At 43.4% G+C, this 26960-nt stretch overlaps 3 protein-coding genes across 4 annotated transcripts; 2 read left to right on the top strand and 1 right to left on the bottom strand.

The window, feature by feature from the left end:
* The first annotated feature begins 70 nt into the window (after nucleotides 1-70).
* LOC127319714 (uncharacterized) lies at nucleotides 71-2983 on the top strand. Its single transcript, XM_051349684.2, has 7 exons — nucleotides 71-334; nucleotides 435-505; nucleotides 834-942; nucleotides 1373-1455; nucleotides 1611-1769; nucleotides 2458-2559; nucleotides 2667-2983. The coding sequence occupies exons 1-7, from the start codon at nucleotides 268-270 to the stop codon at nucleotides 2823-2825; spliced, it is 750 nt and encodes a 249-aa protein (XP_051205644.1). The 5' UTR covers nucleotides 71-267; the 3' UTR covers nucleotides 2826-2983.
* A 1252-nt stretch (nucleotides 2984-4235) lies between these two features.
* On the bottom strand, nucleotides 4236-13404 carry LOC127319715 (3-hydroxyisobutyryl-CoA hydrolase 1). Of its 2 annotated transcripts, none has more exons than XM_051349685.2 (14): nucleotides 13198-13404; nucleotides 11956-12036; nucleotides 11772-11840; nucleotides 9455-9518; nucleotides 9200-9279; nucleotides 9039-9122; nucleotides 8412-8496; nucleotides 7823-7908; nucleotides 7601-7737; nucleotides 6837-6897; nucleotides 6651-6749; nucleotides 5156-5257; nucleotides 5041-5082; nucleotides 4236-4909 (listed from the first exon to the last, which is right to left on the bottom strand). In XM_051349685.2, the coding sequence occupies exons 1-14, from the start codon at nucleotides 13228-13230 to the stop codon at nucleotides 4772-4774; spliced, it is 1161 nt and encodes a 386-aa protein (XP_051205645.1). In that variant the 5' UTR covers nucleotides 13231-13404; the 3' UTR covers nucleotides 4236-4771. The 2 variants fall into 2 exon arrangements, with proteins under 2 accessions (XP_051205645.1, XP_051205646.1); XM_051349686.2 differs by having other exon boundaries at nucleotides 7601-7722; nucleotides 13198-13402.
* Nucleotides 13405-13519: 115 nt separating this feature from the next.
* Nucleotides 13520-26702, top strand: LOC139831591 (uncharacterized). The gene is made up of 2 exons (XM_071820889.1): nucleotides 13520-14114; nucleotides 25762-26702. Exons 1-2 carry the CDS (start codon nucleotides 13520-13522, stop codon nucleotides 26700-26702), a joined length of 1536 nt encoding a protein of 511 aa, XP_071676990.1.
* Nucleotides 26703-26960: the final 258 nt, after the last annotated feature.

Below are 26960 nucleotides of genomic sequence, written 5' to 3'. Positions count from 1 at the left end.
CGACACATGAACGGTCCCACTTTCATCCAGCAACCCACGCGCGCGTTAACGCTACTCGCCCAATCCCGTCTCCCTTCCCAGGAAGACGAATCAGGAGCACACGATTCCCCCAACTTTTAACCCTAGAACCGAACTCCGGAGGGCCACAGCCGCAACCGGAACAAAAAAGCGCATACCATCCCCGCCCCGCCCCGCCACGAACCCTCGATCGCCGCGGCGGAGCACCGGCGAGGGCGCGCGAGAAGCTTTTGCGCGGAGGATCCAGCCATGGCGAGCGCGGATCTGCTGCGGAGGGAGGAGGAGTTCTACGAGTCCCTCTTCGATTCCGCCAAAGGTTGTCTCAAATTCGCTGGATCTCGGCGCTAGTTTTGTCCAGAGTTTGTTGCCTAATGCGGCGTTTTTCTTTTCCTGGAATTTATGTGTTGCTGACGCAGGCGGGTCCGGCAAGGCGCGTGGGCAGATGATTGAGAAGAAGATTGAAACCCTCGAGGACATGGCAACCAGGGTGAGGAGCCTGTCCGTAGATAATGTTACTTTGTTCGATTGTTCTCGTTATGGCAGATAGCGGGCGAGTTCTGGCTCTTCTAGGTTGAGAAAAATGACATGTAGAACAATGCTCCCTCGTGGGATTCTTGTGAGACGCAATTAGAATTAACGCGAACTCACCATATTGGTCTTGTAAGGGGAAAGGCTCAATTGGGAACAAAAATTTATCCTTTTACGTGACATGATACATGTGTATGTGGTTGGATGCGACTATCTACGATCAAGATGAAGAATGTTAGCTTGTTTATTAATTCTCCACACATTGATGGTTTTGCATTGTTACACAGGTCAGTAACCGGAGATCTCGCAGATGGCTGAATGACCGCCTGCTGATTGAGCTCGTCCCTCGGCTTCATGTTGAAGAAATCAAAGGCCTCTTTGCCCCTCCTCCATTTGGTGAGCTCTAATGCTGCTCAAGTTTGTTATCACCATTTTGCAACCAGGCCAAAGAATGTGTGCTGTTCTAAGTAAATGGCCACTGAGTGCTCTAGTTTTTTCCATTTAAACCTACGTGAGTTAGGCTTGGGCACTTTGGATTATTATGTCAGCGCTAGGAAATCATCTTCTCTTCACCACATGCTCACTTCTTAACTTTTGTTGGCAGTATTACGGCATTGACTGAACTTGTATGCATTCGTCACCATCTGACTGCTCTGTGCCATGCTGTTTCCTTTATGTCATGTTTCCTTGAAGTGCTTATACGAAGTATCTCGTTTTAATAATTGTGCTGCCATTTTTAGCGGCATCAGACACATTATTTCTATGTATTTCTTATGTTGGAACATGTCAGCTGTTTTTTTTATACTGATATGTTCTCTGCATGCAGGCGAGGAAGCGCCCCTGTCAGCATTTTGCAGGACAGGTGCTGGTGAGTGGGATGCCTTCAGGAGCATTGACATGGACGTTGAGGTATGTTGGGGACATGTGCTTGTCTATCATTAATCTGCACTATATTAAACCCAAATGTACAAATGGCAGAGAGTAATAGAATGTGCTTATTTTACTGACACTATATATGCAATTGTTTCTAGATCCTTGATACCCTGTAAGTTTTTTATTTGTAGGTAAGATTGATGCAACGCATGAAACAACCATCAGACAAACAGAAGAATCGTTTGAATGAAGATGAGTTAATTGTGCTGAATGCCTGGCGTCGTATAGATTGCCAAACAAGAGATGCTATGAAGAGAAACTTCCTACCTGAACTGCTTGAAATATATGAAGTATGACTTATCTTCTGTTTCTACTTTCTTTAAACCTAGTCAGTTATGCTTTAAGTTCTGTTGTCAAAATGCTTAGAATATAAAATAAATGATGACTATCTGATTCGCTCAAAGTGTATGCTATCTAGCACACTGTAGATAAGTCATTTAACCGCAACTATATTGTTTGTAGTTTCAGAAGTCTGAGTACATGTAGATCAAATGAAGCATACAAACTGAAAGAAACTCAATCTGATAATTGTTTATCGAACTGTTGAGTTCATTAATAAAGATTAATTCATGCAACGTGTACTTACTTCGACTTATTTAATTCTAGTGATATATTGATAAGTTCAAGCTATATAGTGTTGATGGGCTTGGTGTATGAGTAATGGATATATACTGACAACACTTATAGCAGTTTTAGCATTATTTCTTGTATAAAACAAGAAACATGCTTCTCTTCATTAGTTTGATCCTACATAGGGTTGATAAGCAAAAAAAAAAAAAATATAGGAAGTGCTCAATCCGTTGTGGATCTTCTGTGTGGAGTCCACAAACTGCTCATTAGTTGTATATACTGTTTGATACCTTGTTGGCTTCAAGTGTTGCAGCAATTATAGACGTTGTTTAAGAAGTATATACTTGTCCATATTTGTATTATTCAATGATTGTTTAAGATTGCAAACTCTGTGTTTCACTTTTCCAGGAACGAGTCAGGGCCTTCATTGAAGATACTGTTGATAAAGATGTGCTTGTGCTCAGTGTCCAGGATCCGTTTCAGAGGTTGCTTCTACACGGTGTGTGTGAGGTAAATATTTATCGCAAGCTGTGTTACGAGACTCATCAATTTTCCTTATGAAATGGGAAAATCTTGGGCAAGGTTCCCCGGTTTAATAACGAGGTCTTTATCCGCAGTTCTATAATGTGACATCCATTACCACGGCCACTGTAAAAGATGGAAAGCCCTGGAAGACAACGACTATCAAGAAGCGTTCCGGCACAGGTGTTGCTCCCAGTATCACATTGGTCGGGTTCCTGAGAGCAAAGAAGAACGGGTCACATATGGATGCGTGAGGACCAGAAGCCTTCCGATTCCTTGGCCAATGCTCCATCAAGAAGGCAAACTTGCCTCTTTGGCTTTTCTTTAGGATATGTACACAAATGTAAATTACCACCATGTTTCAACTTATAACTTAAAACATGACAAGGCATTAAAGCACTTCAGTCAAGTACCTCTTTTGCGTGTTGCTGACATCGCTTACATCTTACCGTCAGCTTACTGGTGGTGTAACAACATTTTTTGACATTATTCATCCGATTCCAAAATAGATAGCATCATTCGTCAATCTTATATGTACTCTTACGTAACATTTTATGGCTCTAGGCTAAAGCTTTGCTAACCCTTCTTAGTTCTGATCCGGAAATAAGAAAGATATATTTACAACATGAGAATACTCAAAACTGCGAGGATTTTTACTGCTGCACCATGAACCTAGTTTCTCTGGATGCTCTCTGATGAGAAAAAAAGGGAAATACTGTGTTCTTGTACAAGCATTGCTTTTACATTTTGTAAGATCTTGGGTGTACATAACGTGTAAAGGCGCGTGCTAGGCGTCGGTCGCCCGATGTGCGGGTCAGAAATCGGTTGCTCCCGCGTTCGTCCGATTTGCATCGCATGGTCATCCCGGCGTCCCTTTCTGCTACAGCGCTGTGTCAGGCTCGTTGTCACGTCGCTTTCAGCGCGCTGCCGCACTGCATGCGTCGAGGGAGTGCTACTGTTGGCCAGGGATCTCCATCGTCCTGTGTGCACATGGGGCTGAGCCATGTCACTTTTACGGTGGATGGAGGCAGCTCTCTCTTGATCACACGGGTGGCTCCCACCAAAATATGGTGGCTTATATTTCCAATAAAAATTCTCCTCCCCTTCAAAATGAGTAGACTATTACAACATATTGTCCTAACATTTTTTCCAGAAAAGATGTGGCAATCGTATTAAAAAAATTTCACAACATTTAAAAGGAATACAACAAAAAAATATGTTATGCGACATATTTTCTAAATGTTCATTTGTGACAAAAATCAAAAACTATTACAACAACAAAAAATAAATGATTACAACAAAAGCATGTGTTTAAAAAATTTGAAAAGTAAGTAAACATTATTGAAATATCCAAAAATACAACATTTGTAACAAAAGTCATACAAGTTTATTACAATTTACAAGCACATATATACAACATAAAAGTCGTAAGAAACACAAACTTGTAAAAAACGCAAGAAAACCTTTACAACATCTCATGTGTGATCTCTCAATAAAATTTGTGCGAGTTCGTTACATTTAAAATCAATTATGGAACATCAAAAAATATGAGAAAAACACAACTTGTACTAAAAGCCTATAAAATGTTACGACATCTCACGTCTGCCTTCACAACAAATTTTTTGTTAGTATGTTACAATTATAATGCACGTATGCACTATTAATAAAATTAAGAAAACATTTTATTTATAACATGGTCCATGGCAGCTAGATCTCGCCATGTACAATAAAAATATATTCTTAACCATACTACCGTGCAAGAAAACATATTAAACGTGATCTACTAAATGAGCCTCGCAATTAACTTGTGAGGTGATTATGTTCACACGAGACAAAGTAATACTAGTTCACACGCCACCTCTCAGGCTGTGTATGACTCTAGGTGATAGACTAGGCCTAGGTGTGCAGGAAACATGCCGACGTGCGAGAGAAAGGCATCAGGGACATGCGGGAGAAAGACAACAGGACAGACACGAGAAAGGTATCAGGCGCGGGTCGGCCGAGGCTAGCGACCGCTCGGGAAAAGAAGGTTGCGCGCTGCGTCGCGGCGACCGATCGCCTGCCTCCAATCGGTCGCCCGATTTCAAGCATTTTCCTTTGATTTATTTCATCAGCTATCTCCATGGATACATGTTTACTCCGACAACTGTGCACCTTGCATCTGAAGCCTCCACATCCACACGAGACTTCATCACTTCAATCAAAGCCTGGGAACAATTCTTCTTCCGTGGGAAAGTCTAGCGGGCAGGCTCAAATCTTTCCAAAGTGGATCATCAACCTTGGAGAAATACTTTTTAACGACCCCATCGTGCACTTGACCAAGACTTGGTGGCATCCACTGCAGTTAACAGAAACACCAACACGGTTCAATTCAAGGTATAATAAAAACAAAAAAAAAGATCCAGTTCCCAGATGAAATAAGGTGTAATGAATTTACTGAGTTTGAGTGTAAATATGAAGTAGCATGACCTTTGGGTTTCGATCTTTATCTATCAGTATAGCCCTGCCTCCCTGCAATTGTAACATGATTTTAGATGTATTGATCTCGAATGAACAAGACCACTGCTGAAGATGTTGACGTTACCTCAAAGCCGTCTCTGCTGAAGTCACCACGTATCACATGGCAAATCATTCTGTATTCTTGACGCAAGCATTGGCCGACAGTTTGCAGTCTCCCTTCTCTTATCTGAAATCACAAGCAGATAAAATAAGTAATACATCAGTTAGCTTGTAATCTGCGTGATAAGACAGAAAACTTTCTTCATTTCTAAAGTAAGACATCAAAGAAGTTCCTCCTAACTCATGAATTCTAATGTAAACTAAGACTTTCGGTACTGGTGTTTCCGTGTTTGGTGCAACCCAATTACTTTTCCATGCCCATAGCTAATGATTCATAATATGGAATGATAGTGATAGCTGATGGTTTGACATCCCGATTCTGCTTGCGATTGGGTTGAAACCTCCACCATTGTACTGGTCCGAGACAGACCGACGAGACCTAATACCCAGAGATTGTCACTGGAACAGGCTAGAAGATGGCAATATTTTCATCACTGTGAAACCCTTCGATCTAACTCCAATCAACTCACCCGCAAAAAAAAAAAAAAAAAACTCCAACCAACTCGAACATTAATATCCAAGATCATAAGGTTGACAAAGTCTATGTGGATGGGAATATCTGTAACAGTCTGTCCAGACACTACCTGAGAAACAGGCACCAGCTGATGGTTACTGTCAATAAGTTGGCAAGAGTTTGTTTTAACAGGAACGAATGCAAGACAAGGAAGTGGAGATGGGGTAGGTGACAAAGCAGATGGAAGGAGGGATAAGAATAGACCCAGTTAAGGGTAAGCTGGCCACACTTGAAATTTTGACACACAATGCCATAACACCAAAAAATAATATTGGTGTTGAGTATAGTTACAAAAAACCCACACCTATGCGTGGGTGTACAAAATCCACTCTCAAAACCCATATACGGAGTACAAAAACAGTTTATGCACAACCAATACTGAATATTTAGAGCGAAAAAATGTAAAAAATTCTTGGATGAAGCTATGTCATATCTTGTTAACCTGCAAAATTTAACAAAAATATGACCATTTGTGCCGTGTGCAAAAAAGAGTGGTGAATCGTATCAAATACTCTTCAGTTATCTCTTGTATTTTTGTATCATCCAAGAAAGCAGTATTTTTTCAAAATTTGGAATTGCAGCATGCAATATGGGTTTCACATGTAATACGCTGCCGCATTTGAGTTACCCACCATCTAGTTGCTATATAAAGATAGTTGTGCAGATTGCAGAGAACCACATATATACTACACAGATGGTGCGACCCCACACAATTTCAAGTAGACTTTTGAAGCTCAAATGCCTAAACTCATAATTGGTCCATGAGACTAAAATAACTACATCGATAGTCCTAACAGCAGTAGAGATATTCAGTATATACGGAACTATTCAAGGGTCAAATGATCTAAACAAGCATTTATTACTAGCGAATAGCATAGCATGCCAAAACAATTAAACAACCGATTTGCATTACAAGGATAATGTTTAGGAAGTGCTTGAAAGATACCGATGCGAGAGAGATTTTCAGACTAGTGGGAGAAGCCTTCCGCAATGATTGAACTGCGACAGTAACCCACTCATCAGCCAGACTTGGAACTTCTTGTTCCTGACATGATAGGTACCAAATTTAGCAGGACAAAACAGATAATCCCAGAAAAGCCACAAGCCCACAACTAACTCCATGGAAACTCACAAGAGCGGATATGATTTCTTCCACTGTTCTTTTGGAGAAGCATTTGTTGACGATTTCCAGCCTTGGAGCACAAAAAGGAAAAAAAGAAAGGAAATAACAAAGATGAATCAGGACATAATTGGTCGGAGCATCAATGGATCATGCAGCTCATTGCAAAAATAGTCAATCTGAGAAATCAGATGATTCCGTGGACTATATATGGCTTTTAATTGCACACAAACATGGACTTCGGCTGGTATCTACTACGGGCTTTAGGACCAAATTAAAAAAAACAATAACAGAAGCAAAGCTTAAACGATCTATCTGGGTTATTCATGCAACGTTATCTTACATCAATTGGAACCAAGGTTTTTGAGTCTTTGTATAGTTGCCGATTAATTGTCAAGTCATTTTCTCAAAAAATCAGGGCGACTCACGACTATTTAGCGACTTTTGTCGACTAATCGCCGAGTAGCAGGGTTGGCGACTCGACTTGGCTTGGCGACTCAAAAACCTTGATTGGAACGGGATGTTAAGGAACATCATGGACATACAAGCCAACAGATTGCAAAGCCATAGAGCTGCTAGAGATAGAAGCAGCTATCTCATATGTTTTGACCAATCAGCCAGACAATACGAGTAAGATAACACAGAAATTTGTGTGAGACTTTTCATGGAATATTTCCAAAATAAGTCGGGGACATCTCATGTATGCACAGGAAAGAGCAGGAGTAAAACAGTTTCTCTTTACCTCATCAATAGTATAAAGTACACTTGCCTCTCACCTATTCAGAGCACTACTTCCTTTCAGGGATGGCTGATGTGAAAATTGATCGATAATTCCACATATAGAAAACGGATCAGAAGTGTCCACCCTTTTAAGTGATTCTTCAAGCAACGACATCCTCTGGAAAAAAATGTACTAGGAATTATAGTGTAATGCTGGCACACATAACTGAAAAGATGTAGGTCAACTGACATTAAATTTAAATCATCAGCCAACCTACATTCAAATGGACAAAATGAGTTGCTAGGCCACATGCAACCATTTCCGTACCATCCAATCTTGCACCAGTAAGACCAACATATTCTCCTGGATAAAGACGTCATTGACAATTTAGTGAAAAGTTGTCTCCCAAGATAGTTCTGCAACCAACTAAATAGGGCATCAATCCCTAACATTGAACAGGCATTCAGAACTTTGGCTACATATATTTCCACAATCATGTATCATAAAGATTTAAATTTATTTTTCCACTTGATAAACTGATAATACTCCCATTACTACCTGAAGCATACGTCTTTCATAATTGGGATTTTACAGGTCAATTGCATAATAAACACCATTGTTCAAAACAAAATAAGCACATGGTTCGCTGAAAATTGTTAGAGAGTTCAGGGATGCATAACTGTCCATGGATGTGGATATAGCGCCGCTCAACATAGTTATTTTAAGTGCAACCTATGAAATTACTCAGCAAGGTAAAGGAAAATCAATGCAACAGTACATAAGCATACATTGTTTTTGCAGAGCAAACTGGTACAGCTATGCGTGAAAAAATCATTTGAATAACAGTAGTGTGAGAAAAAAGTCACCATAGAACCCAGGTAGTCTAGAAAGAAAATAAGAAGCCCCTGTGTCTGGAAAGAGTCCCAATAATGTATCTGGCATTGCAAAAACCTGCATAAGTATTCAAAATAGATGAACAGGCATTTTTGGTACATGGAAGCTTCCTTGTTATCCATAAAATACACCAAGAAAAATATCACATACTCCTAAGTATAAAACTAGTACGAGCATAGACAGAGCCCACATAATGGCAAGTTGATTAGATGATTAAAGATCGAGCTCTTCATCATGAATTAATAGTTCTGATTAAGTACTTACTGCAGGCCAACATGTAATACAATCTTCAGAATTTAATATCTGACATGTAGGCATTGTGGTGCAATACCAGCAACAGTACATGCATATGAGTGTACATGCATATAATACCCTCATAAAAAGAAATGAGAGAGTGAACTCAAATAACACAATATGCCGTCATTACACAGTTGAGTCCACAGCATGTGCGAGAACCCCAAACAAGCAGATCTTAAGCTGCCTCGTGACATTTTAACATATTTGTGCACTCCAACTACATCCCCAACTAAAAGATGTAACTATATAAGCAACGAGCGAAGCAAAAAAAAATCAATTTGAGTATGATCCATAGAATATACCGTGTTCTCTGTGGCAACCCGAAACCTTCCGTGTATAGAAAGACCAGCACCCCCGCCCATGACGATTCCAGTAAGCAGAGAAACCTACGATTGAATGTTGTAGCATTTAGTAGTTACAAGAATGATTACATGGACAATGAATTTCAAAGGATGCAGCTCACCTGTGGTTTTCTATAAGTTGCAATGATATAGTTTAACAAATATTCAGTACGGAAAAAATCAGCACCATATTTCCAGCCACCTGATTTCAGAGAACATGCAGTAAAGTTAATCAAATATCAGGAGTAACGATGAATACATATATATGCTACATGCTATCGGTTTGAATTTGTGTTGGATAAATACAGGTGATAAATGTCAAAGTAATCATCTTGAAATACTTTGATATCACTGACGCAAGCTTTAGCAGAAAGTACCCTTATTTATAGACTGGGCAACTTCAACGACATCACCTCCAGCACAAAATGCCCTTCCATTCCCCTGAACAAGTGAAGATTAAATCCCATGTGAAACATGGATATCGGAAACTATATCAATCTTAGAGAGCTAACAAAAGGATTGCAGAAAAAATAATGAGCACAAATACCAATAGCAACAACAAATAATGAACATCCCGAGTACTATCTCCCTCCGCCCAATAAAGGATGCCTTAAGAGCATCTCCAGTCGCGTCCCCCAAAGCGTCCCCCAAACCGCGCCGGATTGAGCGTTTGGGGGACGTGTTTTGTTCGTGCCGCGTTTGGGGGACGTCGCTCCCCAGCCGCGTCCCCCAAACGCCTCCCCCAAACATTTAAAATATTTTTTTTTGGCATTTTTATTTCAATTTCCACAAACTAATACATAATTGGGTACGTGGTTTCCACAAACTAATACATAGTTGGAACCGTGGTGGACACAAATATAAAATATTGCAAATAAACTAAACCTAACTAGGTCGTGCATCGAAGGTTTCATGTGTTCGCTGCTAAGAAAGAACACTCGAGGGCACACCCAGTCACCCAAACTGGAAAATCCAGCGGGAGGATGGTGCCCTTGTTGGTTCTACCGATGAGGCGAACAGGCAGAATCCTCCGTGCACGTATTCGCTGCGAAGAAACAACACTCAGTCGTCCTCCTCGTCGGTGCTGTCGCCGTGGTAGTCCCGGCGGCAGCGCCTCTCGTCGAAGACCTTGACGCTCATGTCCCTGTTGCCGAAGTAGGATAACAGGAGGATGAAGCCGGCTTCGAGGCTGTGGTGGCGCGCGAACTTCTCCTAGCCGATGTTGAGGTACATCTTGCCGCGCGCGTCGTAGATCGCGTCGACGATCCACCGGTAGTAGCCGCACGAAGCCTCCCGCAGATGCATCGTGCGCGGGCGTACGGCGCCGACGTACTCGGCGAAGGAGTCCGGCAGCCTCTGGATGCCGCGTGGATCGCCCTTGAGGACGAGGACGAACTCGAACAGCACGTCCGGCTCCACGTCCATCTCCGACGATGAAGACGACGGCGTGGGAGGCGACGGCGAGCGTTCAGCTATGCCGCGGCCACGACCACGACCACGACCACGGCCGGGGCCGCGAGGTCGGCCTCCGCCTCTACCAGACATAGTGTCGAGTCTTGTTGAGATGGTGGCGGCTAGGGTTTGGGAGAGAAGCGCTAGGGTTTGTGTGTGAGAGGGACGATGAGAGACGCCCCTTTTATAGGCCGGAGGGAGGCGGAGGAGCGGTGGCGCTCATTAACGCCGGCACGCAGAGCTAGGCGCGACGGGACGCGTCGATGCGCCTCTGCGGGAACTGCACCGTCGCTGCGCGCCAATAACTTCCGTCGCGAGGTAGGCGACGGTTAGGTTAAAATTTATTGTGCCGCTGACGGGTCGGCCCCGCCACTCCCCGCCTCGCTTTTCGTTTTGTCCGGCGTCCCCGGAGCGTCCCCTGTGGGACGGGGACGGGCTCGGGGCGCTGGACACCATATCGGGGCGCGCCGGACAAAAATGAGCTTTGGGGGACGCGGCTGGAACGGATTTTTGGTCCGGCGCGCCCCAAATCCCTTTGGGGGACGCTTTGGGGGACGCGGCTGGAGATGCTCTAACTTTGTCTAAATTTGGATGTATCTAGACATGATAGACATCCTTGTTGGACGGACGGAGTACTAAATGTGAAATCGTTACAAGCCAATAATTCATGCTTCAAGTCAGCAAGGAGTGCGAATGGAAAAATGAGTGCAAGGCGCCGCAAACAACCATCAGGAGCACCATAATTGTTTTAGCAGAGTTAAACATTTCAAATCAGCGAGTAGTGACAGCTCTACACACAGGTTGGCATCCATAAAAAAGTTTCATACAAATATTACAATTACAAAGAGTTCAAGTGGATTGATAGCACAACTTCTTTAAGACACTTCTAATTCTTTTGACATTCATATGAAAAACTTCATGCAATGTTACAATTACAAGGAGTTTGACTGGATTGACATCACAAGGATGTGGGTCTAGTACTGCCACCGGCAAGGAGTGCTCTAAAGCCGACTAAGTACAGCAAATTGTTACTTACTTCTTGATTTTGGGAAAAAATGATTTGGTAACTGATGCTCACAGTTACTGCTATGTTACTGAGTAATTTATTTTTCTAGCTACATGTTTATAGACAGCACGCAAATATTCGAAGTGTAACCACCCGAAAAAAACAAGAAACGCAGGCTATATTTAAGAACTCAAACAAATATTAAATGATAATAAACACTGAGTGCTATCCATTACCTTCACAATCAACAGTTTAACTGCATTGTCTTCCTCGTAAGAAGTGAAACACTTCATGAGTTCTGTAACCTAGAAGATGAATGCAAAAGATATCACCTCAACCTTTCTGAACACACGTGTGGCTGCTATTGCCATATGATCTAGTAGCAGTAAAATTCTCATTAAATCTTGCTTGCAGACATACCATTGCAGAGGAGAGGGCATTCAACTGCCTTGGCCTGTTCAAGATCAATGTCCGTGTAGAGCCATTTGCTTCCACCAGTACCTGGCAAGAAGAGTGCGGAAAAACGGCTCATTATTTTCTGGTGAAATCAATCAGACATACTTAACAGATGAACCGTTCAGTGCAAGACATCATCAAGGAAAAGGGTACATGTCCTGCATTTGACAATGGGATGAATTATTGTAAGGAACACAACACACCATAGTTTCCCGCAAATATCACGCAAGTATAGACCAATCAAAGTAGACACAGAAACAGAACCAAACCCGCCCAAGGATGCTACACTATTTGGTGACTATGACCACATTTGAGCTCTTCGTCCTGACAAAACATTTCCTTGACTGGGCTAGAAAAACAATATCCCTTGAATTTTCGAGCTAAATATGGGATAGGGAACAATCATAACTCAAAATAGCGTGTTTATAGTCTCCCCGCACAAATTTTAGTCCATATAGCTAATCAACAATTAATTCCTGTGTTAACTTGTACAAACTAGACATACATCACACAATACCTAATGGAATCAACCGAACTTTTTTGTTTTGTTTTTGAAGCGAGACAAAAGACTTGTCATTTTCAAGAAGAGACTTGGTCAGTTTATTAGCTGCAAACTTGCCGAACACCGGTATAGACACCCTCGCTGACCGCAATAGAACACAACCGTCGTGAGAGTACACTGCACACCTGACCACCATGGCTACCCACAGAAACAGGGTCATCGTATCACTCTTCAGCGACTCAAATTTTCCCGAAGAAACGACCAACAAGAAAGACCTCGCCGTGGCGGCTATGCCGCTCCACGCGTGGTCCGAGCCTCCTCCACCGAAGCCTACAGAGAAAGGAACCTGTTGGCCGGGCTTCGCTCGGGGGCCTCCTCAGGCTGTGGCGAGGGAGGACGAGTGGAAGAAAGAGGGGCCCGGGCGGCACGATCTAGGCATCGCCTGGGAGAGACGACTCGAGGGTCGTTTTCAACTTTTGGTCCTACTATAATCAACCGAAGTGCAGCTACGAGCTACCGCATATAGTAGCGGGAAGACACTGAAAGAATCACATCTATAGAAAATTGGAAACGAATTACGAAGCTAAGCTACCCGACCGAGCACGGACGAGTCAGAGGACGGGAGTGGAACCGTGTGATCCATGTGGAACCGAACGGATTGAGACCGGGCGGGCAGAGAAATCGGGGGAGGAGGAGCGGCGAACCTGATGGGAGTCGGCGCTCACCGGCGAGGCCATCTCGTCGGTTGCTGGTGTTCCTAGCGGATCGAAGCGCGCCTGGAGCTGTGAAGTCAGTCTAGTTGGCCAGGAAAGGGATCACACCGACGCTGGGTTGCCAACTCACTGATTGGTGGGTAAACCGGGCTTCGCTTTGTTCCTCGTCCCTATGTGTGGAGCGTCATACCGTCGCCCTATGTGTGGAGCGTTCAATACGGCCTTCTTGCATCAACATGCGGTATACCGTCGCCAGAAGAATGTGATCCACAGCCTATAGGTGGGAGGTGCGGTCATTTCTGACCAGGCAGCCATGGCTGAAGCCGCTTTCACACACTTCGAGGGCCTGCTCGGCACCTCGGTGGATAGGCAACATTCACTGGACTTGGACTTCCTGGATACCCACTCTGAGGACCTCTCAGAGCTTGAGGCGGTGTTCACGGAGGACGAGATCTGGGAGGCGATTCGGCGACTGCCGGTGGGCAAGGCGCCGGGGCCTGACGGGTTCACGGCTGAATTCCTTCAGAAGTGCTGGGGAGTGGTTAAGGGTGACTTCATGGCAGCCTTCGACAAGCTGTTCACGTTGTGTGGGCGCGGGTTCCAAGGTCTTAACCAGGCCTTGCTGATCCTGCTGCCTAAGCGCCCGGATGTGGATGCCCTCGGCGACTACCGTCCAATCAGCCTGATCCATATCTTTGCCAAGCTGGTGGCGAAGGCGCTCGCCACTCGTCTGGCCCCTAGGATGGAGTTGCTGGTGGATCGTAACCAATGCGCGTTCATTCGCAAGCGTTGTATCCACGACAACTTTATGTTGGTCCAGCAGACAGCTAGGTTCTTGCACCGGGAGAAGGAGCCGCGGGTGATGCTCAAGTTGGACATTGCCCGCGCCTTTGACTCCGTCTCTTGGGGTTTCCTTTTGGAGATTCTCCGCAAGTTAGGATTTGGGCCGAGTGAAAGTGCATGGAGCCCCCATGTGTGGTTTTGGTAATTAATGACAATCCCTATGAACTAATGTTTGCATTGAGTTATATTTGTAGGAGTTGTCCATAGGCAATTCTTGAACCATTTGTTGGCTTCAAGGTTGCAATAAGAAGAAATTGATGAAGGATATCAAGTGTCAAGTATGTTTTGAATATGAAGATGAAGTGAGCCCTCAAGTTACTTCAAGACATCAATATGATGAAGAATGAAGAATGAAGTGCAAGTTCAAGATGAGCCATCTCGAAGAGATCCTTTGCTTGAGTCTTGCCATCCATATGGTGATCATGGATATGTGAAGATGCGCCGAAGAAGAAGCTCTCCCATGATGAATTATGGGGGAGCAATCCACATCCACATGTTGGTCATGGTTATGTGAAGATGCGCCAAAGAAGAAGCTCTCCCATGGTGGATTATGGGGGAGCAATCCACAAGACTTCATCAAGCAAGCACACGCAAGAAAGGCGTTCCATCTTGTTGAGGTCAAGATCGTCGTCATCGAGCTCAAGTGGAATGCGCAAGTATAAGGTTTGCTCTTGATAGGGTTTCTTTCTCACCGGTTTCATAGTGTAGTTGGAGACCGGTTTATAGTTTAGTTGCCGTACTATCAAGAGGGTTCTCGAGTGAGTAACTCGATCGTATCGTTCGGAGAGAGCTCAAACATTTGCATCCTTGCATCATCTTTCTTGGTTGTTATTTGGACCTTATCCATGTGATGTTTTAGAACTTGTGCTTATTCTCATGACAAGCTCTAGTTCATCGAAAACGGATTTCGCATAGATCACTTGTTGCGTTTTCGAGTTTGGTTCATCATCTTTCTTGGTTGTTATTTGAATCTTATCCATGTGATGATTTAGAGCTTGTGCTTATTCTCATGACAATCTCTAGTTCATTTAGAATGGTTTTTCCATGGGCAACTTGTTGCATTTTCAAGATTGGAGGTTTTACCGGTATGTCTTTTTGAGATAGGTCAAACCTTTCATCATTTGTTTCTATCCTCCTTTGCTGGACTATGATGTTTATATGCATATTGTTGTAGAGCTCGTTGTTGTGATTTCAACGAGCCCAAGATCATCGAAATCGGAGTCCGGATGCAAAAGTTATGCCCGTTTTAGTTTTGGTGTTTCCGCAGTTTGCTTAGGCCGGATATTTCGGAAATATCCGGGCCGGATATTTCGGAAATATCCGGCCCCCTCGAAATCGGCTAAGGACCTGAGGAATTGCTGCTCAGTATAGGGGCCGGACATTTTCCCGGATATTGCCCCGGTTTTGTCCCAGGGCCGGATTATCCGGGCCGGACATTTCGGAAATATCCGGCCCCTCGAAAAATGGCTAAGGACCTGAAGAAAAGCAAGTCTGATGTGAGGCCGGACTTTTGGCCGGATTTTGACCAGGTTTTGTCCCTGTGGCCGGATTATCCGGGGGGGGGGGGGGGCGGATTATCCGGCCCTTACTTAGGCCGGATTATCCGGCCCTGGTTTTGCCCAACGGCTCGATTTTCTTGGGGGGTATAAATACCCCCCTTCTTCCTCCTTGGGCTGGTGCTTCTCTCACTCTCTCTCTCCTCCATTGTTGAACTAGAGAAGCTTTCACTATCTCTCAATCCCTCCATGATTCTTGCCCCCATTTGAGGGAAAAGAGAGAGGAGATCTAGATCTACATTTCTACCAATCAAATCCATCTCTTTGTGAGTGGAAATCTCTAGATCTTGATCTTGGTGTTCTTTGTGAATTCCTTTGTTCTTCCTCTCTTATTCCCCCAATAGCTTTTGTAGCTTTGTTGGAATTTGAGAGATAAGGACTTGAGCATCTTTGTGGTGTTCTTGCCATTCATTTGGTGCATCGGTTTGAGTTCTCCACGGTGATTCGTGGAGGTGAAAGCAAGAAAGTTGTTACTCTTGGGTTCTTGGAACCCTAGACGGATTCTAGGCCTTTGTGGCGGTTTGTTGGGAGCCTCCAATTAAGTTGTGGATGTGTGCCCCAATCTTTGTGTAAGGCCCGGTTTCCGCCTCGAAGGAAATCCCTTAGTGGAACCGTGACCTAGGCCTTTGTGGCGAGGGTCACCGGAGATTTAGGTGAGGCGCCTTCGTGGCGTTCGGTGTGTGGTGTGAGTACCGCATCTTGGGGTGAGGCCTTTGTGGCGTTGGTGTGCATCGAGCAACCACACCTCAAGGTGAGCCTCTTGTGGCGTTCGGGAGCACTAAGCAACCGCACCTCTCCACCGGAGATTAGCACTCGCAAGAGTGTGAACTCCGGGATAAATCATCGTCTCCCGCGTGCCTCGGTTATCTCTATACCTGAGCTCTTTACTTATGCACTTTACCTTGTGATAGCCATCGTGCTTGAAGTTATATATATCTTGCTATCACATACTTGCTTGTATTGCTTAGCTTAAGTTGTTGGTGCACATAGGTGAACCTTTGCTTAGAATAAGTTGTTGGTGCACATAGGTGAACCATAGTATATAGGCTTTGGGCTTGACAAAGTAAACGCTAGTTTTATTCCGCATTTGTTAAGCCCATCTCGTAAAAGTTTTAAACCGCCTATTCACCCCCCCCCCCTCTAGGCGACATCCGTGTCCTTTCAATTGGTATCAGAGCCAGATCTCTCATTCTTAGGCTTCACCGCCTTGAGAGTAAAGATGTCGGTTAGGGGATTAGCGCACAATAACTTGTTTATATTTGATGGCACAAATTATGATCTATGGAAAATTTATGTGCTTAATATTTTGCGGCGTATGTCCCCGGACATGGAGCGATTTCTTGACATGGGTTCTTCTTCTCCTAAGGATCCTCAAAATTTATCTCTTGAGGAGGAGAAAAACTCTTTCCTCGATGCTCTTGCTTCTCATGTGTTTTCCATTGTTGTGAGCAATGTAGTTACTTCTTCAATCATGCCTTTTGGGAGCGCTCATGAATTATGGACAAAGCTTCAAGATAAATATGATGTGTCCAATATCATTGAGGATGATTGTTTTGCTTCCACTTCCGGCCGTGATGAGTTCTCATCTTCATCCACTTCACCAAAGTGTGGTAAGACACAAGGTAATGATATGGTGAGTGGTGATGAAAATTGCAATGTTGATATTGAGCTTACTATTAATGATTCTTCATCTCTATCTCATTGCAATGCTTCATCTTTGGACTTAAACACATCTAGCACTAGAAATGATTTACATGCTTGTGTTGATAGTCCTTGCATATCATGTGTAAGTTGCTTGAATAAATCTCATGATGATATGCTTGATTTGTCTTGTGGCCATGATAAAAATGCTTCTATTTCCTCTAGTTGTTGTGTGGCTAACAATGTAAAGGAAACCAAAGATTCTATTGGTCAAGAAAAGATCTTGAAAGGAGCCTCAAGTAACTCCTCATCTTTATCTCACGGTCCTCATATATGCCTTATGGCCAAGGGTTCCACGGTATCTCCTACCATGGAACCTAATATTTCTCGTGGTGATAAGGATGAGGATGAATATGAAGAAGAGGATTGGGTTGTCTCTCTACGCGATAAGGGTAAGAGTGTATTCAAGGTTCTTTACAAAGATAAAATTGCTAGCTCTCACTTCTTTGAAATCTTGACTACCGCTATTGAGAGCCAAAAACTTATTTGGATGCATGAGAACACCATTGATAAAAAGGGTGCTCTTGAACGAGAGTATGCCGATGATGTAGCATCATTAAAGAATGAACTTGAAGAAGAACAAACCATCAAGGAAGCTCTTGAGGAGACCTTTGCTCTAGAATTGTCTAGAGAAAAGGAAAACCATGATAGAGCTCTTGAGATGGCAAATGAACTAAAGCTAAAAAATGATAAGCTTGTGTTTGTTAATGCTAAACTCCTTGAGGATTTTGAGCAACTCAAAAAGGGCTCAAGGGTCATTGAGAGTGCGCTCACCAAACTCACCGAGTCGCATGAGCAACTTAAAGCTTCTTATCTAAAAGTGCATGCCAACTTGCCTTCTCCTATTGCTATTGATAATGATGCTTGTGCTACTAACTCTACTTCTTGTGAAGCATCTACCTTGAAGGAGAATGTTGAGCTAAGGGCTCAACTTGATTTGCTAACTAGCAATTATGGGAAATTGGAAGAAAATCATGGAAAGCTTTCTAGCTCCCATGAGGATCTTCTAGCCTCTCATGATAGGCTAAAGTTAGCTCATGAGGCTATCATATCAAAGGAAACACCTTGTGAGCCGCATGTGGATACTAGCACTACTACTCAAAATGCTATATTGCCATGTGCTAGTCCTAGTAATTCATCCACTCATAATATTGCTAAATCTTGTGATGAATTATCTTCCTTGCCTTGTTGCTCTAACAATGAAGATTCTACTTCCTCTAGTACTTGTGTTGTTACTAACCATGTAGAGGAAATCAAAGAGCTCAAGGCCCAAGTCACTTCTTTGAAGAATGACTTGGTAAAGGGTCATGAAGGGAAATGCAAACTTGACACGATGTTGAGTATGCAACAATCCCCCAATGACAAGAGTGGACTTGGATTCAAATCCAACAACAAGAACAAGTCCAAGAACAACAACAACAAGAAGGTCCAAGTACAAGTCAAAGACTCGGCCAAGATTGTTTGCTTCAAGTGCAATATTGAAGGGCACCATGTTAGATCTTGCCCTTTGAAGAAGAAGCAAAAAGGGAAGCGGCCTCAAGCTCAAACTCATATTCAACCTCAAGTTGAAGAAATGCCACTTCCCAAGAAGAAACAAGCCAATGCTCCCATTGTGGAGAAACCTAGTGAGAAGAAGGAGAAGAAAAGAACTTGCAACATATGCCGTGAGAAGGGCCACATCTCCTCCTTGTGCACTATTGGTACCTCATCCAACTCTATTACCATTTATGATGTTTATTCTCTTCGTAAGGATGAGGGTGGCAATGTGTTTGCCAAATATGTTGGTGCTCAAAGTGGTGTCAAGAAAAGAACCATTTGGGCTGCCAAGCCTATTGTGACTAACCTCTTAGGACCCAACTTAGTTGGGGACCAACAATCCAAAATTTGATCAATAGGTGCTTGTTGGAGGACATTGGAGACTTGGCTACATCATGAAGAATTAAGGGATCTTCATCATTTATATTATCTCAAGCCAAGTCTTTTGGTTATCTTGCTTCTATCATATATTCAATGTTCCTCCTTGCGGTAACATGTTCTCAACTCACTTATATTGAATGTTACTCGCCCCTTTGCATGTGTTAGTTTTGTTCCTAGCATATGTTTGTATATGTTGTGCTTCCTACTTGCTTTTCTTGAGAAATCAAGTCTATGTATGTTGGGTTGCACACCGTGTACTTGTGTTTGTGTTGGAGCCTCTTTGCATCTTGTTGTATCTTATATGGCTCTTATGAGAGATTAATGGACTATCCCGTTTTGGGGGAGTGATATTCCTTTTGGAATTTCATGATCCTAACAATGTGTGTACATGAGGAATATCACTTAGAATTGATATTGCAAGATTATCTAGTCTCTATGTGGTATGTCATCTTCATGAGAAATTCAAATTCCAATGTCCATTAATATCTCTAGTTGGATCTTATTTGCCTCTTGTGAAAATATATTCTTTATCACATTATGGGGGAGTAATAAGCTTTGTGAATATTACAAGCCTAGGAAATGTGAACATTTGAGGTTGTGTCACATAGAATTGATATTGTAAATTATCTCTCATATGTGACATGTTTTCTCAAACAAGCTTCAATTTGCTTAAATGGCTTCATTGCTAATATCTTTGTGGATCTTATTTGTGAAAGTTTTTCTTGGCATGGTTTTTCACAATGTGTCCCTCAATACATTTTTTGGAAAACCATGTGCTTCAAGTCATGCTATTAATTGCTTTTCATGTTGGTATGAATGCTACTAATTGCTTTGCATGTTGGTATGAATACTATTAATTGCTTTGCATGTTGGTATGACTAATTGAAGCTATCAAGAAACTCTCTTTGCATGATGGTTAACTCTTATCTTTTACCATATGCTTTATTTGGTGTAAATATGATCTTATGTATACTTACCAACTACCACCGGGAAATATTTCCTAATACCTCTTGTCCTAGGACAAGTGGTAATAAATTATGAGGTAGATATTTATTGATCATATATACATTGGCTCTTGTGTTTAAATTGCATTATTTATTGCCATGAATGTGTTGTGCTTTTACTCCCATGTGTCTTCCTTGCATCTTATGGATCTAATTTGTCTATTCAAACTTTCTTAGAATATAGGTAGCGTGATGATCCTAGTTTTGTGCATTTTGTATTCATATGCAAAATCCTAGATAATGCACTAATCTTGGGGGAGCTCTCCTATATTTGTTATAATGCTTAAACTTCTCTTGATCATTATCAAAAATTTGGTTTTGGGAGACATAATTTTTTTTGGGTACTTTGTGCCATCATAAAAAGTTTCGAGGGTTTGGTTTATTTGTTGGAACCTTGCTCTCTTGGGAGTTGGTTATCTCATTCCTTTGTGTTTAGGTTTAATTAGCTTCTTATAATGAGATAAGTCTTTGAAGTCAATCTTGTGTTGATTTGATTCTTTGATATAATTTAGACAACCATTGTCTCTTGGTTTATTTGGTGTTTTGTCCAAATTGTATCTTCCTTTGGTTCTTGAAAGTATTGTGCATGCATCTTCAATATATGTCTATCTTATGGCATGTGTTACTTTCTTTGATCCAATATATAGGGTAAACTCCATCAAATCCTAATTTGGCTAAGATGTGCATGAAATTCAATTTCATATCTATATGCACATAGTATTGTGGAGTTTGTCCTATATGTTGTAGTGTGTCTAACTACTTTGAACCCAATTAGTTTGGGGACCTTTTTGTACTTACCTTTGTGTTAGGTACAATGGATATGCATTGGATGCTTGTCTCACTCTTGGGGAGAAGTGGTGACTCAATGGTAACTTGAGGCAAGCTAGGATGGTCAACGAACACATATCTACTACATCCTCACCAATGCTATCTCGGTAACAAGTAGCTTCTCATGCATATTTTTCTAGCATCCAACCATGTGGTTGCATCTTGGCATGAATCTCTTGATTTGCAAATGTTGTGCTTATTGCTAAAATCTTAACGAAACCTCTTTATTGCGAATGTGAGTAGTTTGAGATGAGCACATATGTTGGGAAGTATATAAAATCATGATCATGATTCACCCATCCCATCTATGCCTATCTAGCAATTTTATTGCATATCAATTCCTCAAGCCTCTCACATGTGCAATATCGATGAAAGTGCAAATTGAGTTATTTTTTTTATATCCTCGTTTGTGATACTTGTTGCCTTTCTCAATGCATCCCAACTATCTTCTATCCCTTGTTGATATTTGTGATGTATTTTAGTTGTTTGTGGTTGAAGTTCATGAATGTACAATAAGATAAAATTGAGCCTTTGGCCATGCTATTAAGCAAAAATTCTTATTGGTATATTGCATGACTTCGTCTTGGATATCATACTATTTTTCTTGCGTATCTATTTTATGTGTGCATGTTTCTTTGTGGATAAATATCTTTGTGATATTGCCCACTTAGAGAAACTTATACACATAAGAGATGATACATCTCCTTTTGATATCTTATTTATTTATTGCGTGTTGATTGGTCCTGCTAAGCAATATAATTCATTGAAGACTATGATGATGCTTTTTGCTCATCCTTGTAATAGTCTTATAATATGCTTTATCATGCCTTTCACATATCCTCTTGGTTGAGCCTTTTTATTATGGTGCCTCTTACTTGTTGCTCAACTATTTGTTTGTTGCAAGTGTTTAGCTTACTTTTCTATCTATGATCTATTACAAATGTTTGTGTTTTAAATGAGGAAGTGAGGATTCCATGTTATGCATATTGTATTCAAATGCAACATTTTATTTTATGCATGTACCTTGGGGAGCTTCCTCATTTGATTTAGAACACTATCTTGTGGTGATCATTAGAGTTTGATTCACTTGGTATCTTTTGTTTTTGAATGATATTATGGGAGTGATGATTCCATGTTTGTGCACTTTATACTCCAATGCAAATTGTCTAGTTTTGTGCACAAACCTTGGGGAGCTTCCTCATATTATTTAGAGCAATCTTCTTGATCTTATCATAATATCTATCTTTCTTTTGGTATCTTCCTTGTGGTTCATTTGGTTGCTTGCTTCATTTGTTGAAGCTTCTTGACTTTGTTATCTTTTTGCAATCTTTGATCCTATCTATAGTGTGATTCCTTCCGAATATTCGTCATTGGATATGTGCATTTGATTCCACTCAAATTATGAGAAATGCACACGCTATGGAGGAACTCTCACTATATTGGCCTTCTAAATTTTTCACCCATTTCGGCAATTGGTGCCAATGGGGGAGAAGTTTGGAGGGTTTAAGGGAATTTGGTTATGTCTTTGCTTTGTTCTTAAGCATGTGCCTTTATTGCATTGCATCTTGTTGCTTTGCATAGTTGAATATTTAGAGGAAACTCAACTAGGCTTTGAATGCCAATATATGCAATGAAAGTCAAGATCATTCACACATGCATATATTATGGGGGAGTTTGCTCTATATATTCAACTTATTTGTTACTTAAATTCCTTATATAAACCCTCTCAAAGAGATTGTCATCAATTACCAAAATGGGGGAGATTGAAAGTGCATGGAGCCCCCATGTGTGGTTTTGGTAATTAATGACAATCCATATGGACTAATGTTTGCATTGAGTTATATTTGTAGGAGTTGTCCATAGGCAATTCTTGAACCATTTGTTGGCTTCAAGGTTGCAATAAGAAGAAATTGATGAAGGATATCAAGTGTCAAGTATGTCTTGAAGATGAAGATGAAGTGAGCCCTCAAGTTACTTCAAGACATCAATATGATGAAGAATGAAGAATGAAGTGCAAGTTCAAGATGAGCCATCTCGAAGAGATCCTTTGCTTGAGTCTTGCCATCCATATGGTGATCATGGATATGTGAAGATGCGCCGAAGAGGAAGCTCTCCCATGGTGGATTATGGGGGAGCAATCCACATCCACATGTTGGTCATGGTTATGTGAAGATGCGCCAAAGAAGAAGCTCTCCCATGGTGGATTATGGGGGAGCAATCCACAAGACTTCATCAAGCAAGCACAAGCAAGAAAGGCGTTCCATCTTGTTGAGGTCAAGATCGTCGTCATCGAGCTCAAGTGGAATGCGCAAGTATAAGGTTTGCTCTTGATAGGGTTTCTTTCTCACCGGTCTCATAGTGTAGTTGGAGACCGGTTTATAGTTTAGTTGCCGTACTATCAAGAGGGCTCTCGAGTGAGTAACTCGATCGTATCGTTCGGAGAGAGCTCAAACCTTTGCATCCTTGCATCATCTTTCTTGGTTGTTATTTGGACCTTATCCATGTGATGTTTTAGAGCTTGTGCTTATTCTCATGACAAGCTCTAGTTCATCGAAAACGGATTTCGCATAGATCACTTGTTGCGTTTTCGAGTTTGGTTCATCATGTTTCTTGGTTGTTATTTGAATCTTATCCATGTGATGATTTAGAGCTTGTGCTTATTCTCATGACAATCTCTAGTTCATTGAGAATGGTTTTTCCATGGGCAACTTGTTGCATTTTCAAGATTGGAGGTTTTACCGGTATGTCTTTTTGAGATAGGTCAAACCTTTCATCATTTGTTTCTATCCTCCTTTGTTGGACTATGATGTTTCTATGCATATTGTTGTAGAGCTCGTTGTTGTGATTTCAACGAGCCCAAGATCATCGAAATCGGAGTCCGGATGCAAAAGTTATGCCCGTTTTAGTTTTGGTGTTTCTGCAGTTTGCTTAGGCCGGATATTTCGGAAATATCCGGGCCGGATTATCCGGGCCGGATCCTCGAAATCGGCTAAGGACCTGAGGAATTGCTGCTCAGTATAGGGGCCGGACATTTGCCCGGATATTGTCCCGGTTTTGTCCCAGGGCCGGATTATCCGGGCCGGACATTTCGGAAATATCCGGCCCCTCGAAAAATGGCTAAGGACCTGAAGAAAAGCAAGTCTGATGTGAGGCCGGACTTTTGGCCGGATTTTGACCAGGTTTTGTCCCTGTGGCCGGATTATCGGGGGGGGGGGGGATTATCCGGCCCTTACTTAGGCCGGATTATCCGGCCCTGGTTTTGCCCAACGGCTCGATTTTCTTGGGGGTATAAATACCCCCCTTCTTCCTCCTTGGGCTGGTGCTTCTCTCACTCTCTCTCTCTCCTCCATTGTTGAACTAGAGAAGCTTGCACTATCTCTCAATCCCTCCATGATTCTTGCCCCCATTTGAGGGAAAAGAGAGAGGAGATCTAGATCTACATTTCTACCAATCAAATCCATCTCTTTGTGAGTGGAACTCTCTAGATCTTGATCTTGGTGTTCTTTGTGAATTCCTTTGTTCTTCCTCTCTTATTCCCCCAATAGCTTTTGTAGCTTTGTTGGAATTTGAGAGAGAAGGACTTGAGCATCTTTGTGGTGTTCTTGCCATTGCATTTGGTGCATCGGTTTGAGTTCTCCACGGTGATTCGTGGAGGTGAAAGCAAGAAAGTTGTTACTCTTGGGTTCTTGGAACCCTAGACGGATTCTAGGCCTTTGTGGCGGTTTGTTGGGAGCCTCCAATTAAGTTGTGGATGTGTGCCCCAATCTTTGTGTAAGGCCCGATTTCCGCCTCGAAGGAAATTCCTTAGTGGAACCGTGACCTAGGCCTTTGTGGCGAGGGTCACCGGAGATTTAGGTGAGGCGCCTTCGTGGCGTTCGGTGTGTGGTGTGAGTACCGCATCTTGGGGTGAGGCCTTTGTGGCGTTGGTGTGCATCGAGCAACCACACCTCAAGGTGAGCCTCTTGTGGCGTTCGGGAGCACTAAGCAACCGCACCTCTCCACCGGAGATTAGCACTCGCAAGAGTGTGAACTCCGGGATAAATCATCGTCTCCCGCGTGCCTCGGTTATCTCTATACCCGAGCTCTTTACTTATGCACTTTACCTTGTGATAGCCATCGTGCTTGAAGTTATATATATCTTGCTATCACATACTTGCTTGTATTGCTTAGCTTAAGTTGTTGGTGCACATAGGTGAACCTTTGCTTAGAATAAGTTGTTGGTGCACATAGGTGAACCATAGTATATAGGCTTTGGGCTTGACAAAGTAAACGCTAGTTTTATTCCGCATTTGTTAAGCCCATCTCGTAAAAGTTTTAAACCGCCTATTCACCCCCCTCTAGGCGACATCCGTGTCCTTTCACCGAGGTTCCGCGAACTGGTGTCCATCCTCCTCTCCACTGCGAGTACCAGGGTGATGCTCAATGGCGAGCCAGGCCCCCCGATTTGGCATCGGAGGGGCCTGAGACAGGGAGACCCCCTGTCGCCAGCGCTGTTTGTTTTGATGATGAACACGCTGAATAGGCTGCTGGCTAAGGCAATCGAGCTTGGGGTGCTACGGCGCTTAGCTCGACGGGACTTAGCGACGACGGTGTCGCTCTATGCGGATGATGTAGTGATTTTCTGCCACGCCGATGAGACGGATCTACGCGCTGTACGTGGGATCCTGGAGCTCGTGAGATCCTGGAGCTCTTCGGCCATGCATCAGGGCTGCGCACCAACTTCGCCAAGTGCTCGGTTTCCCCCATCGCCTGTTCCGAGGCTGAGGACGCGGGCGCTGCTGAACTCATGGAGTGCCAGCTAGCGCCGTTCCCGGTGAGATACCTCGGCATCCCGCTGTCTATCAGGAGGCTGACGACTGCAGCATTCCAGCCACTCTTAGACCGTCTAGCCGACAAGCTACCTACCTGGCGGGCATCGATGATGCCTCGGGCAGGACGCTTGGCGCTAATCCGCTCGGTTCTCGAAGCGATACCGTTGCACCAGCTGATGGTGCTGAGTCTTGATAAGAAAGCACTCAAGCAGGTCAACAAAATCTTGCGAGGATTTCTATGGGCTGGTAGGGCTGACGCCAATGGCGGACATTGTCACGTCAACTGGGCGAGGGTGTGTAGGCCGCTGCGGCTAGGGGGGCTGGGGATTCCAGATCTCGCACGCACGGCCATCAGCCTCAGGGTGCGTTGGATCTGGAGGTTGCACACCGACCACCTGCGACCTTGGCGCGGGTTGGACATGCATTTCTCGAAGACGGAGCTGGATGTCTTTGCAGCCTCTACCTACATGGTAGTCGGCAACGGGGAATCCGCCCTCTTCTGGGAGGACAGATGGCTGGATGGCAGGTCCATCAAGGTGATGGCGCCGGAGGTATACGCTTTGGTTCCAAAGCGCCGGCGGAAGGTGCGCATAGTCCGTGAAGCGCTGGTTGAACGCACCTGGATTCCCGATATTGCAGGTGCACCGAGCGCCCTGGCAATGTGGCAGTACGTCCAGTTGTGGGGCCGACTCAGGGACACTCAACTATCGTGGGATCCGGACAGGTTGGTTTGGCGGTGGACGACGGATGGTCAGTATTCAGCTGGATCCTGTTATGACACCCTTTTCCAGGGGCAATCATCTCAAGGTCTTGGAAGCTCAACTGGCGCCACCTAGGGTGAAGTTCTTTATCTGCTTGGCCTGCCTCGACAGGTGTTAGACGGGTGAGAGACTGGCACGGCGGGGGCTGCCACATGCGCCGAGATGCCCATTATGTGATCAGTCTGCTGAAACCATGAGGCACCTCCTTACAGGTTGTTCCTTCTCTAGGACGGTGTGGTTTGAGGTCCTGTCGTGGATCCGATCCACCTCAGGCCCACCCACGGATGAGGGTGACTTCGCGGAGTGGTGGTCGCTGGTGGTGCGGACCGCCCC

The sequence above is a fragment of the Lolium perenne genome, chromosome 5, assembly GCF_019359855.2.
Source record: "Lolium perenne isolate Kyuss_39 chromosome 5, Kyuss_2.0, whole genome shotgun sequence".
In the NCBI taxonomy this organism is placed as follows: Eukaryota; Viridiplantae; Streptophyta; class Magnoliopsida; order Poales; family Poaceae; genus Lolium; species Lolium perenne.
This window is presented reverse-complemented; position numbering and strand designations above follow the sequence as displayed.

What these genes read in the sequence shown, in the direction of transcription:
- LOC127319714 (XM_051349684.2), top strand. Translation starts at nt 268, where the DNA reads ATGGCGAGCGCGGATCTGCTGCGGAGGGAGGAGGAGTTCTACGAGTCC. An exon ending in CTTTGCCCCTCCTCCATTTG is followed by an intron (nt 943 to 1,372) that starts GTGAGCTCTAAT and finishes CTCTGCATGCAG; the next exon opens with GCGAGGAAGCGCCCCTGTCA. An exon ending in TTCTACACGGTGTGTGTGAG is followed by an intron (nt 2,560 to 2,666) that starts GTAAATATTTAT and finishes CTTTATCCGCAG; the next exon opens with TTCTATAATGTGACATCCAT.
- LOC127319715 (XM_051349685.2), bottom strand. Translation starts at nt 13,230, where the DNA reads ATGGCCTCGCCGGTGAGCGCCGACTCCCATCAG. An exon ending in TGCCCAGTCTATAAATAAGG is followed by an intron (nt 9,280 to 9,454) that starts GTACTTTCTGCT and finishes CTCTGAAATCAG; the next exon opens with GTGGCTGGAAATATGGTGCT. An exon ending in CAACTTATAGAAAACCACAG is followed by an intron (nt 9,123 to 9,199) that starts GTGAGCTGCATC and finishes ATTCAATCGTAG; the next exon opens with GTTTCTCTGCTTACTGGAAT.
- LOC139831591 (XM_071820889.1), top strand. Translation starts at nt 13,520, where the DNA reads ATGGCTGAAGCCGCTTTCACACACTTCGAGGGCCTGCTCGGCACCTCG. An exon ending in CTTTGACTCCGTCTCTTGGG is followed by an intron (nt 14,115 to 25,761) that starts GTTTCCTTTTGG and finishes GCCATGCATCAG; the next exon opens with GGCTGCGCACCAACTTCGCC.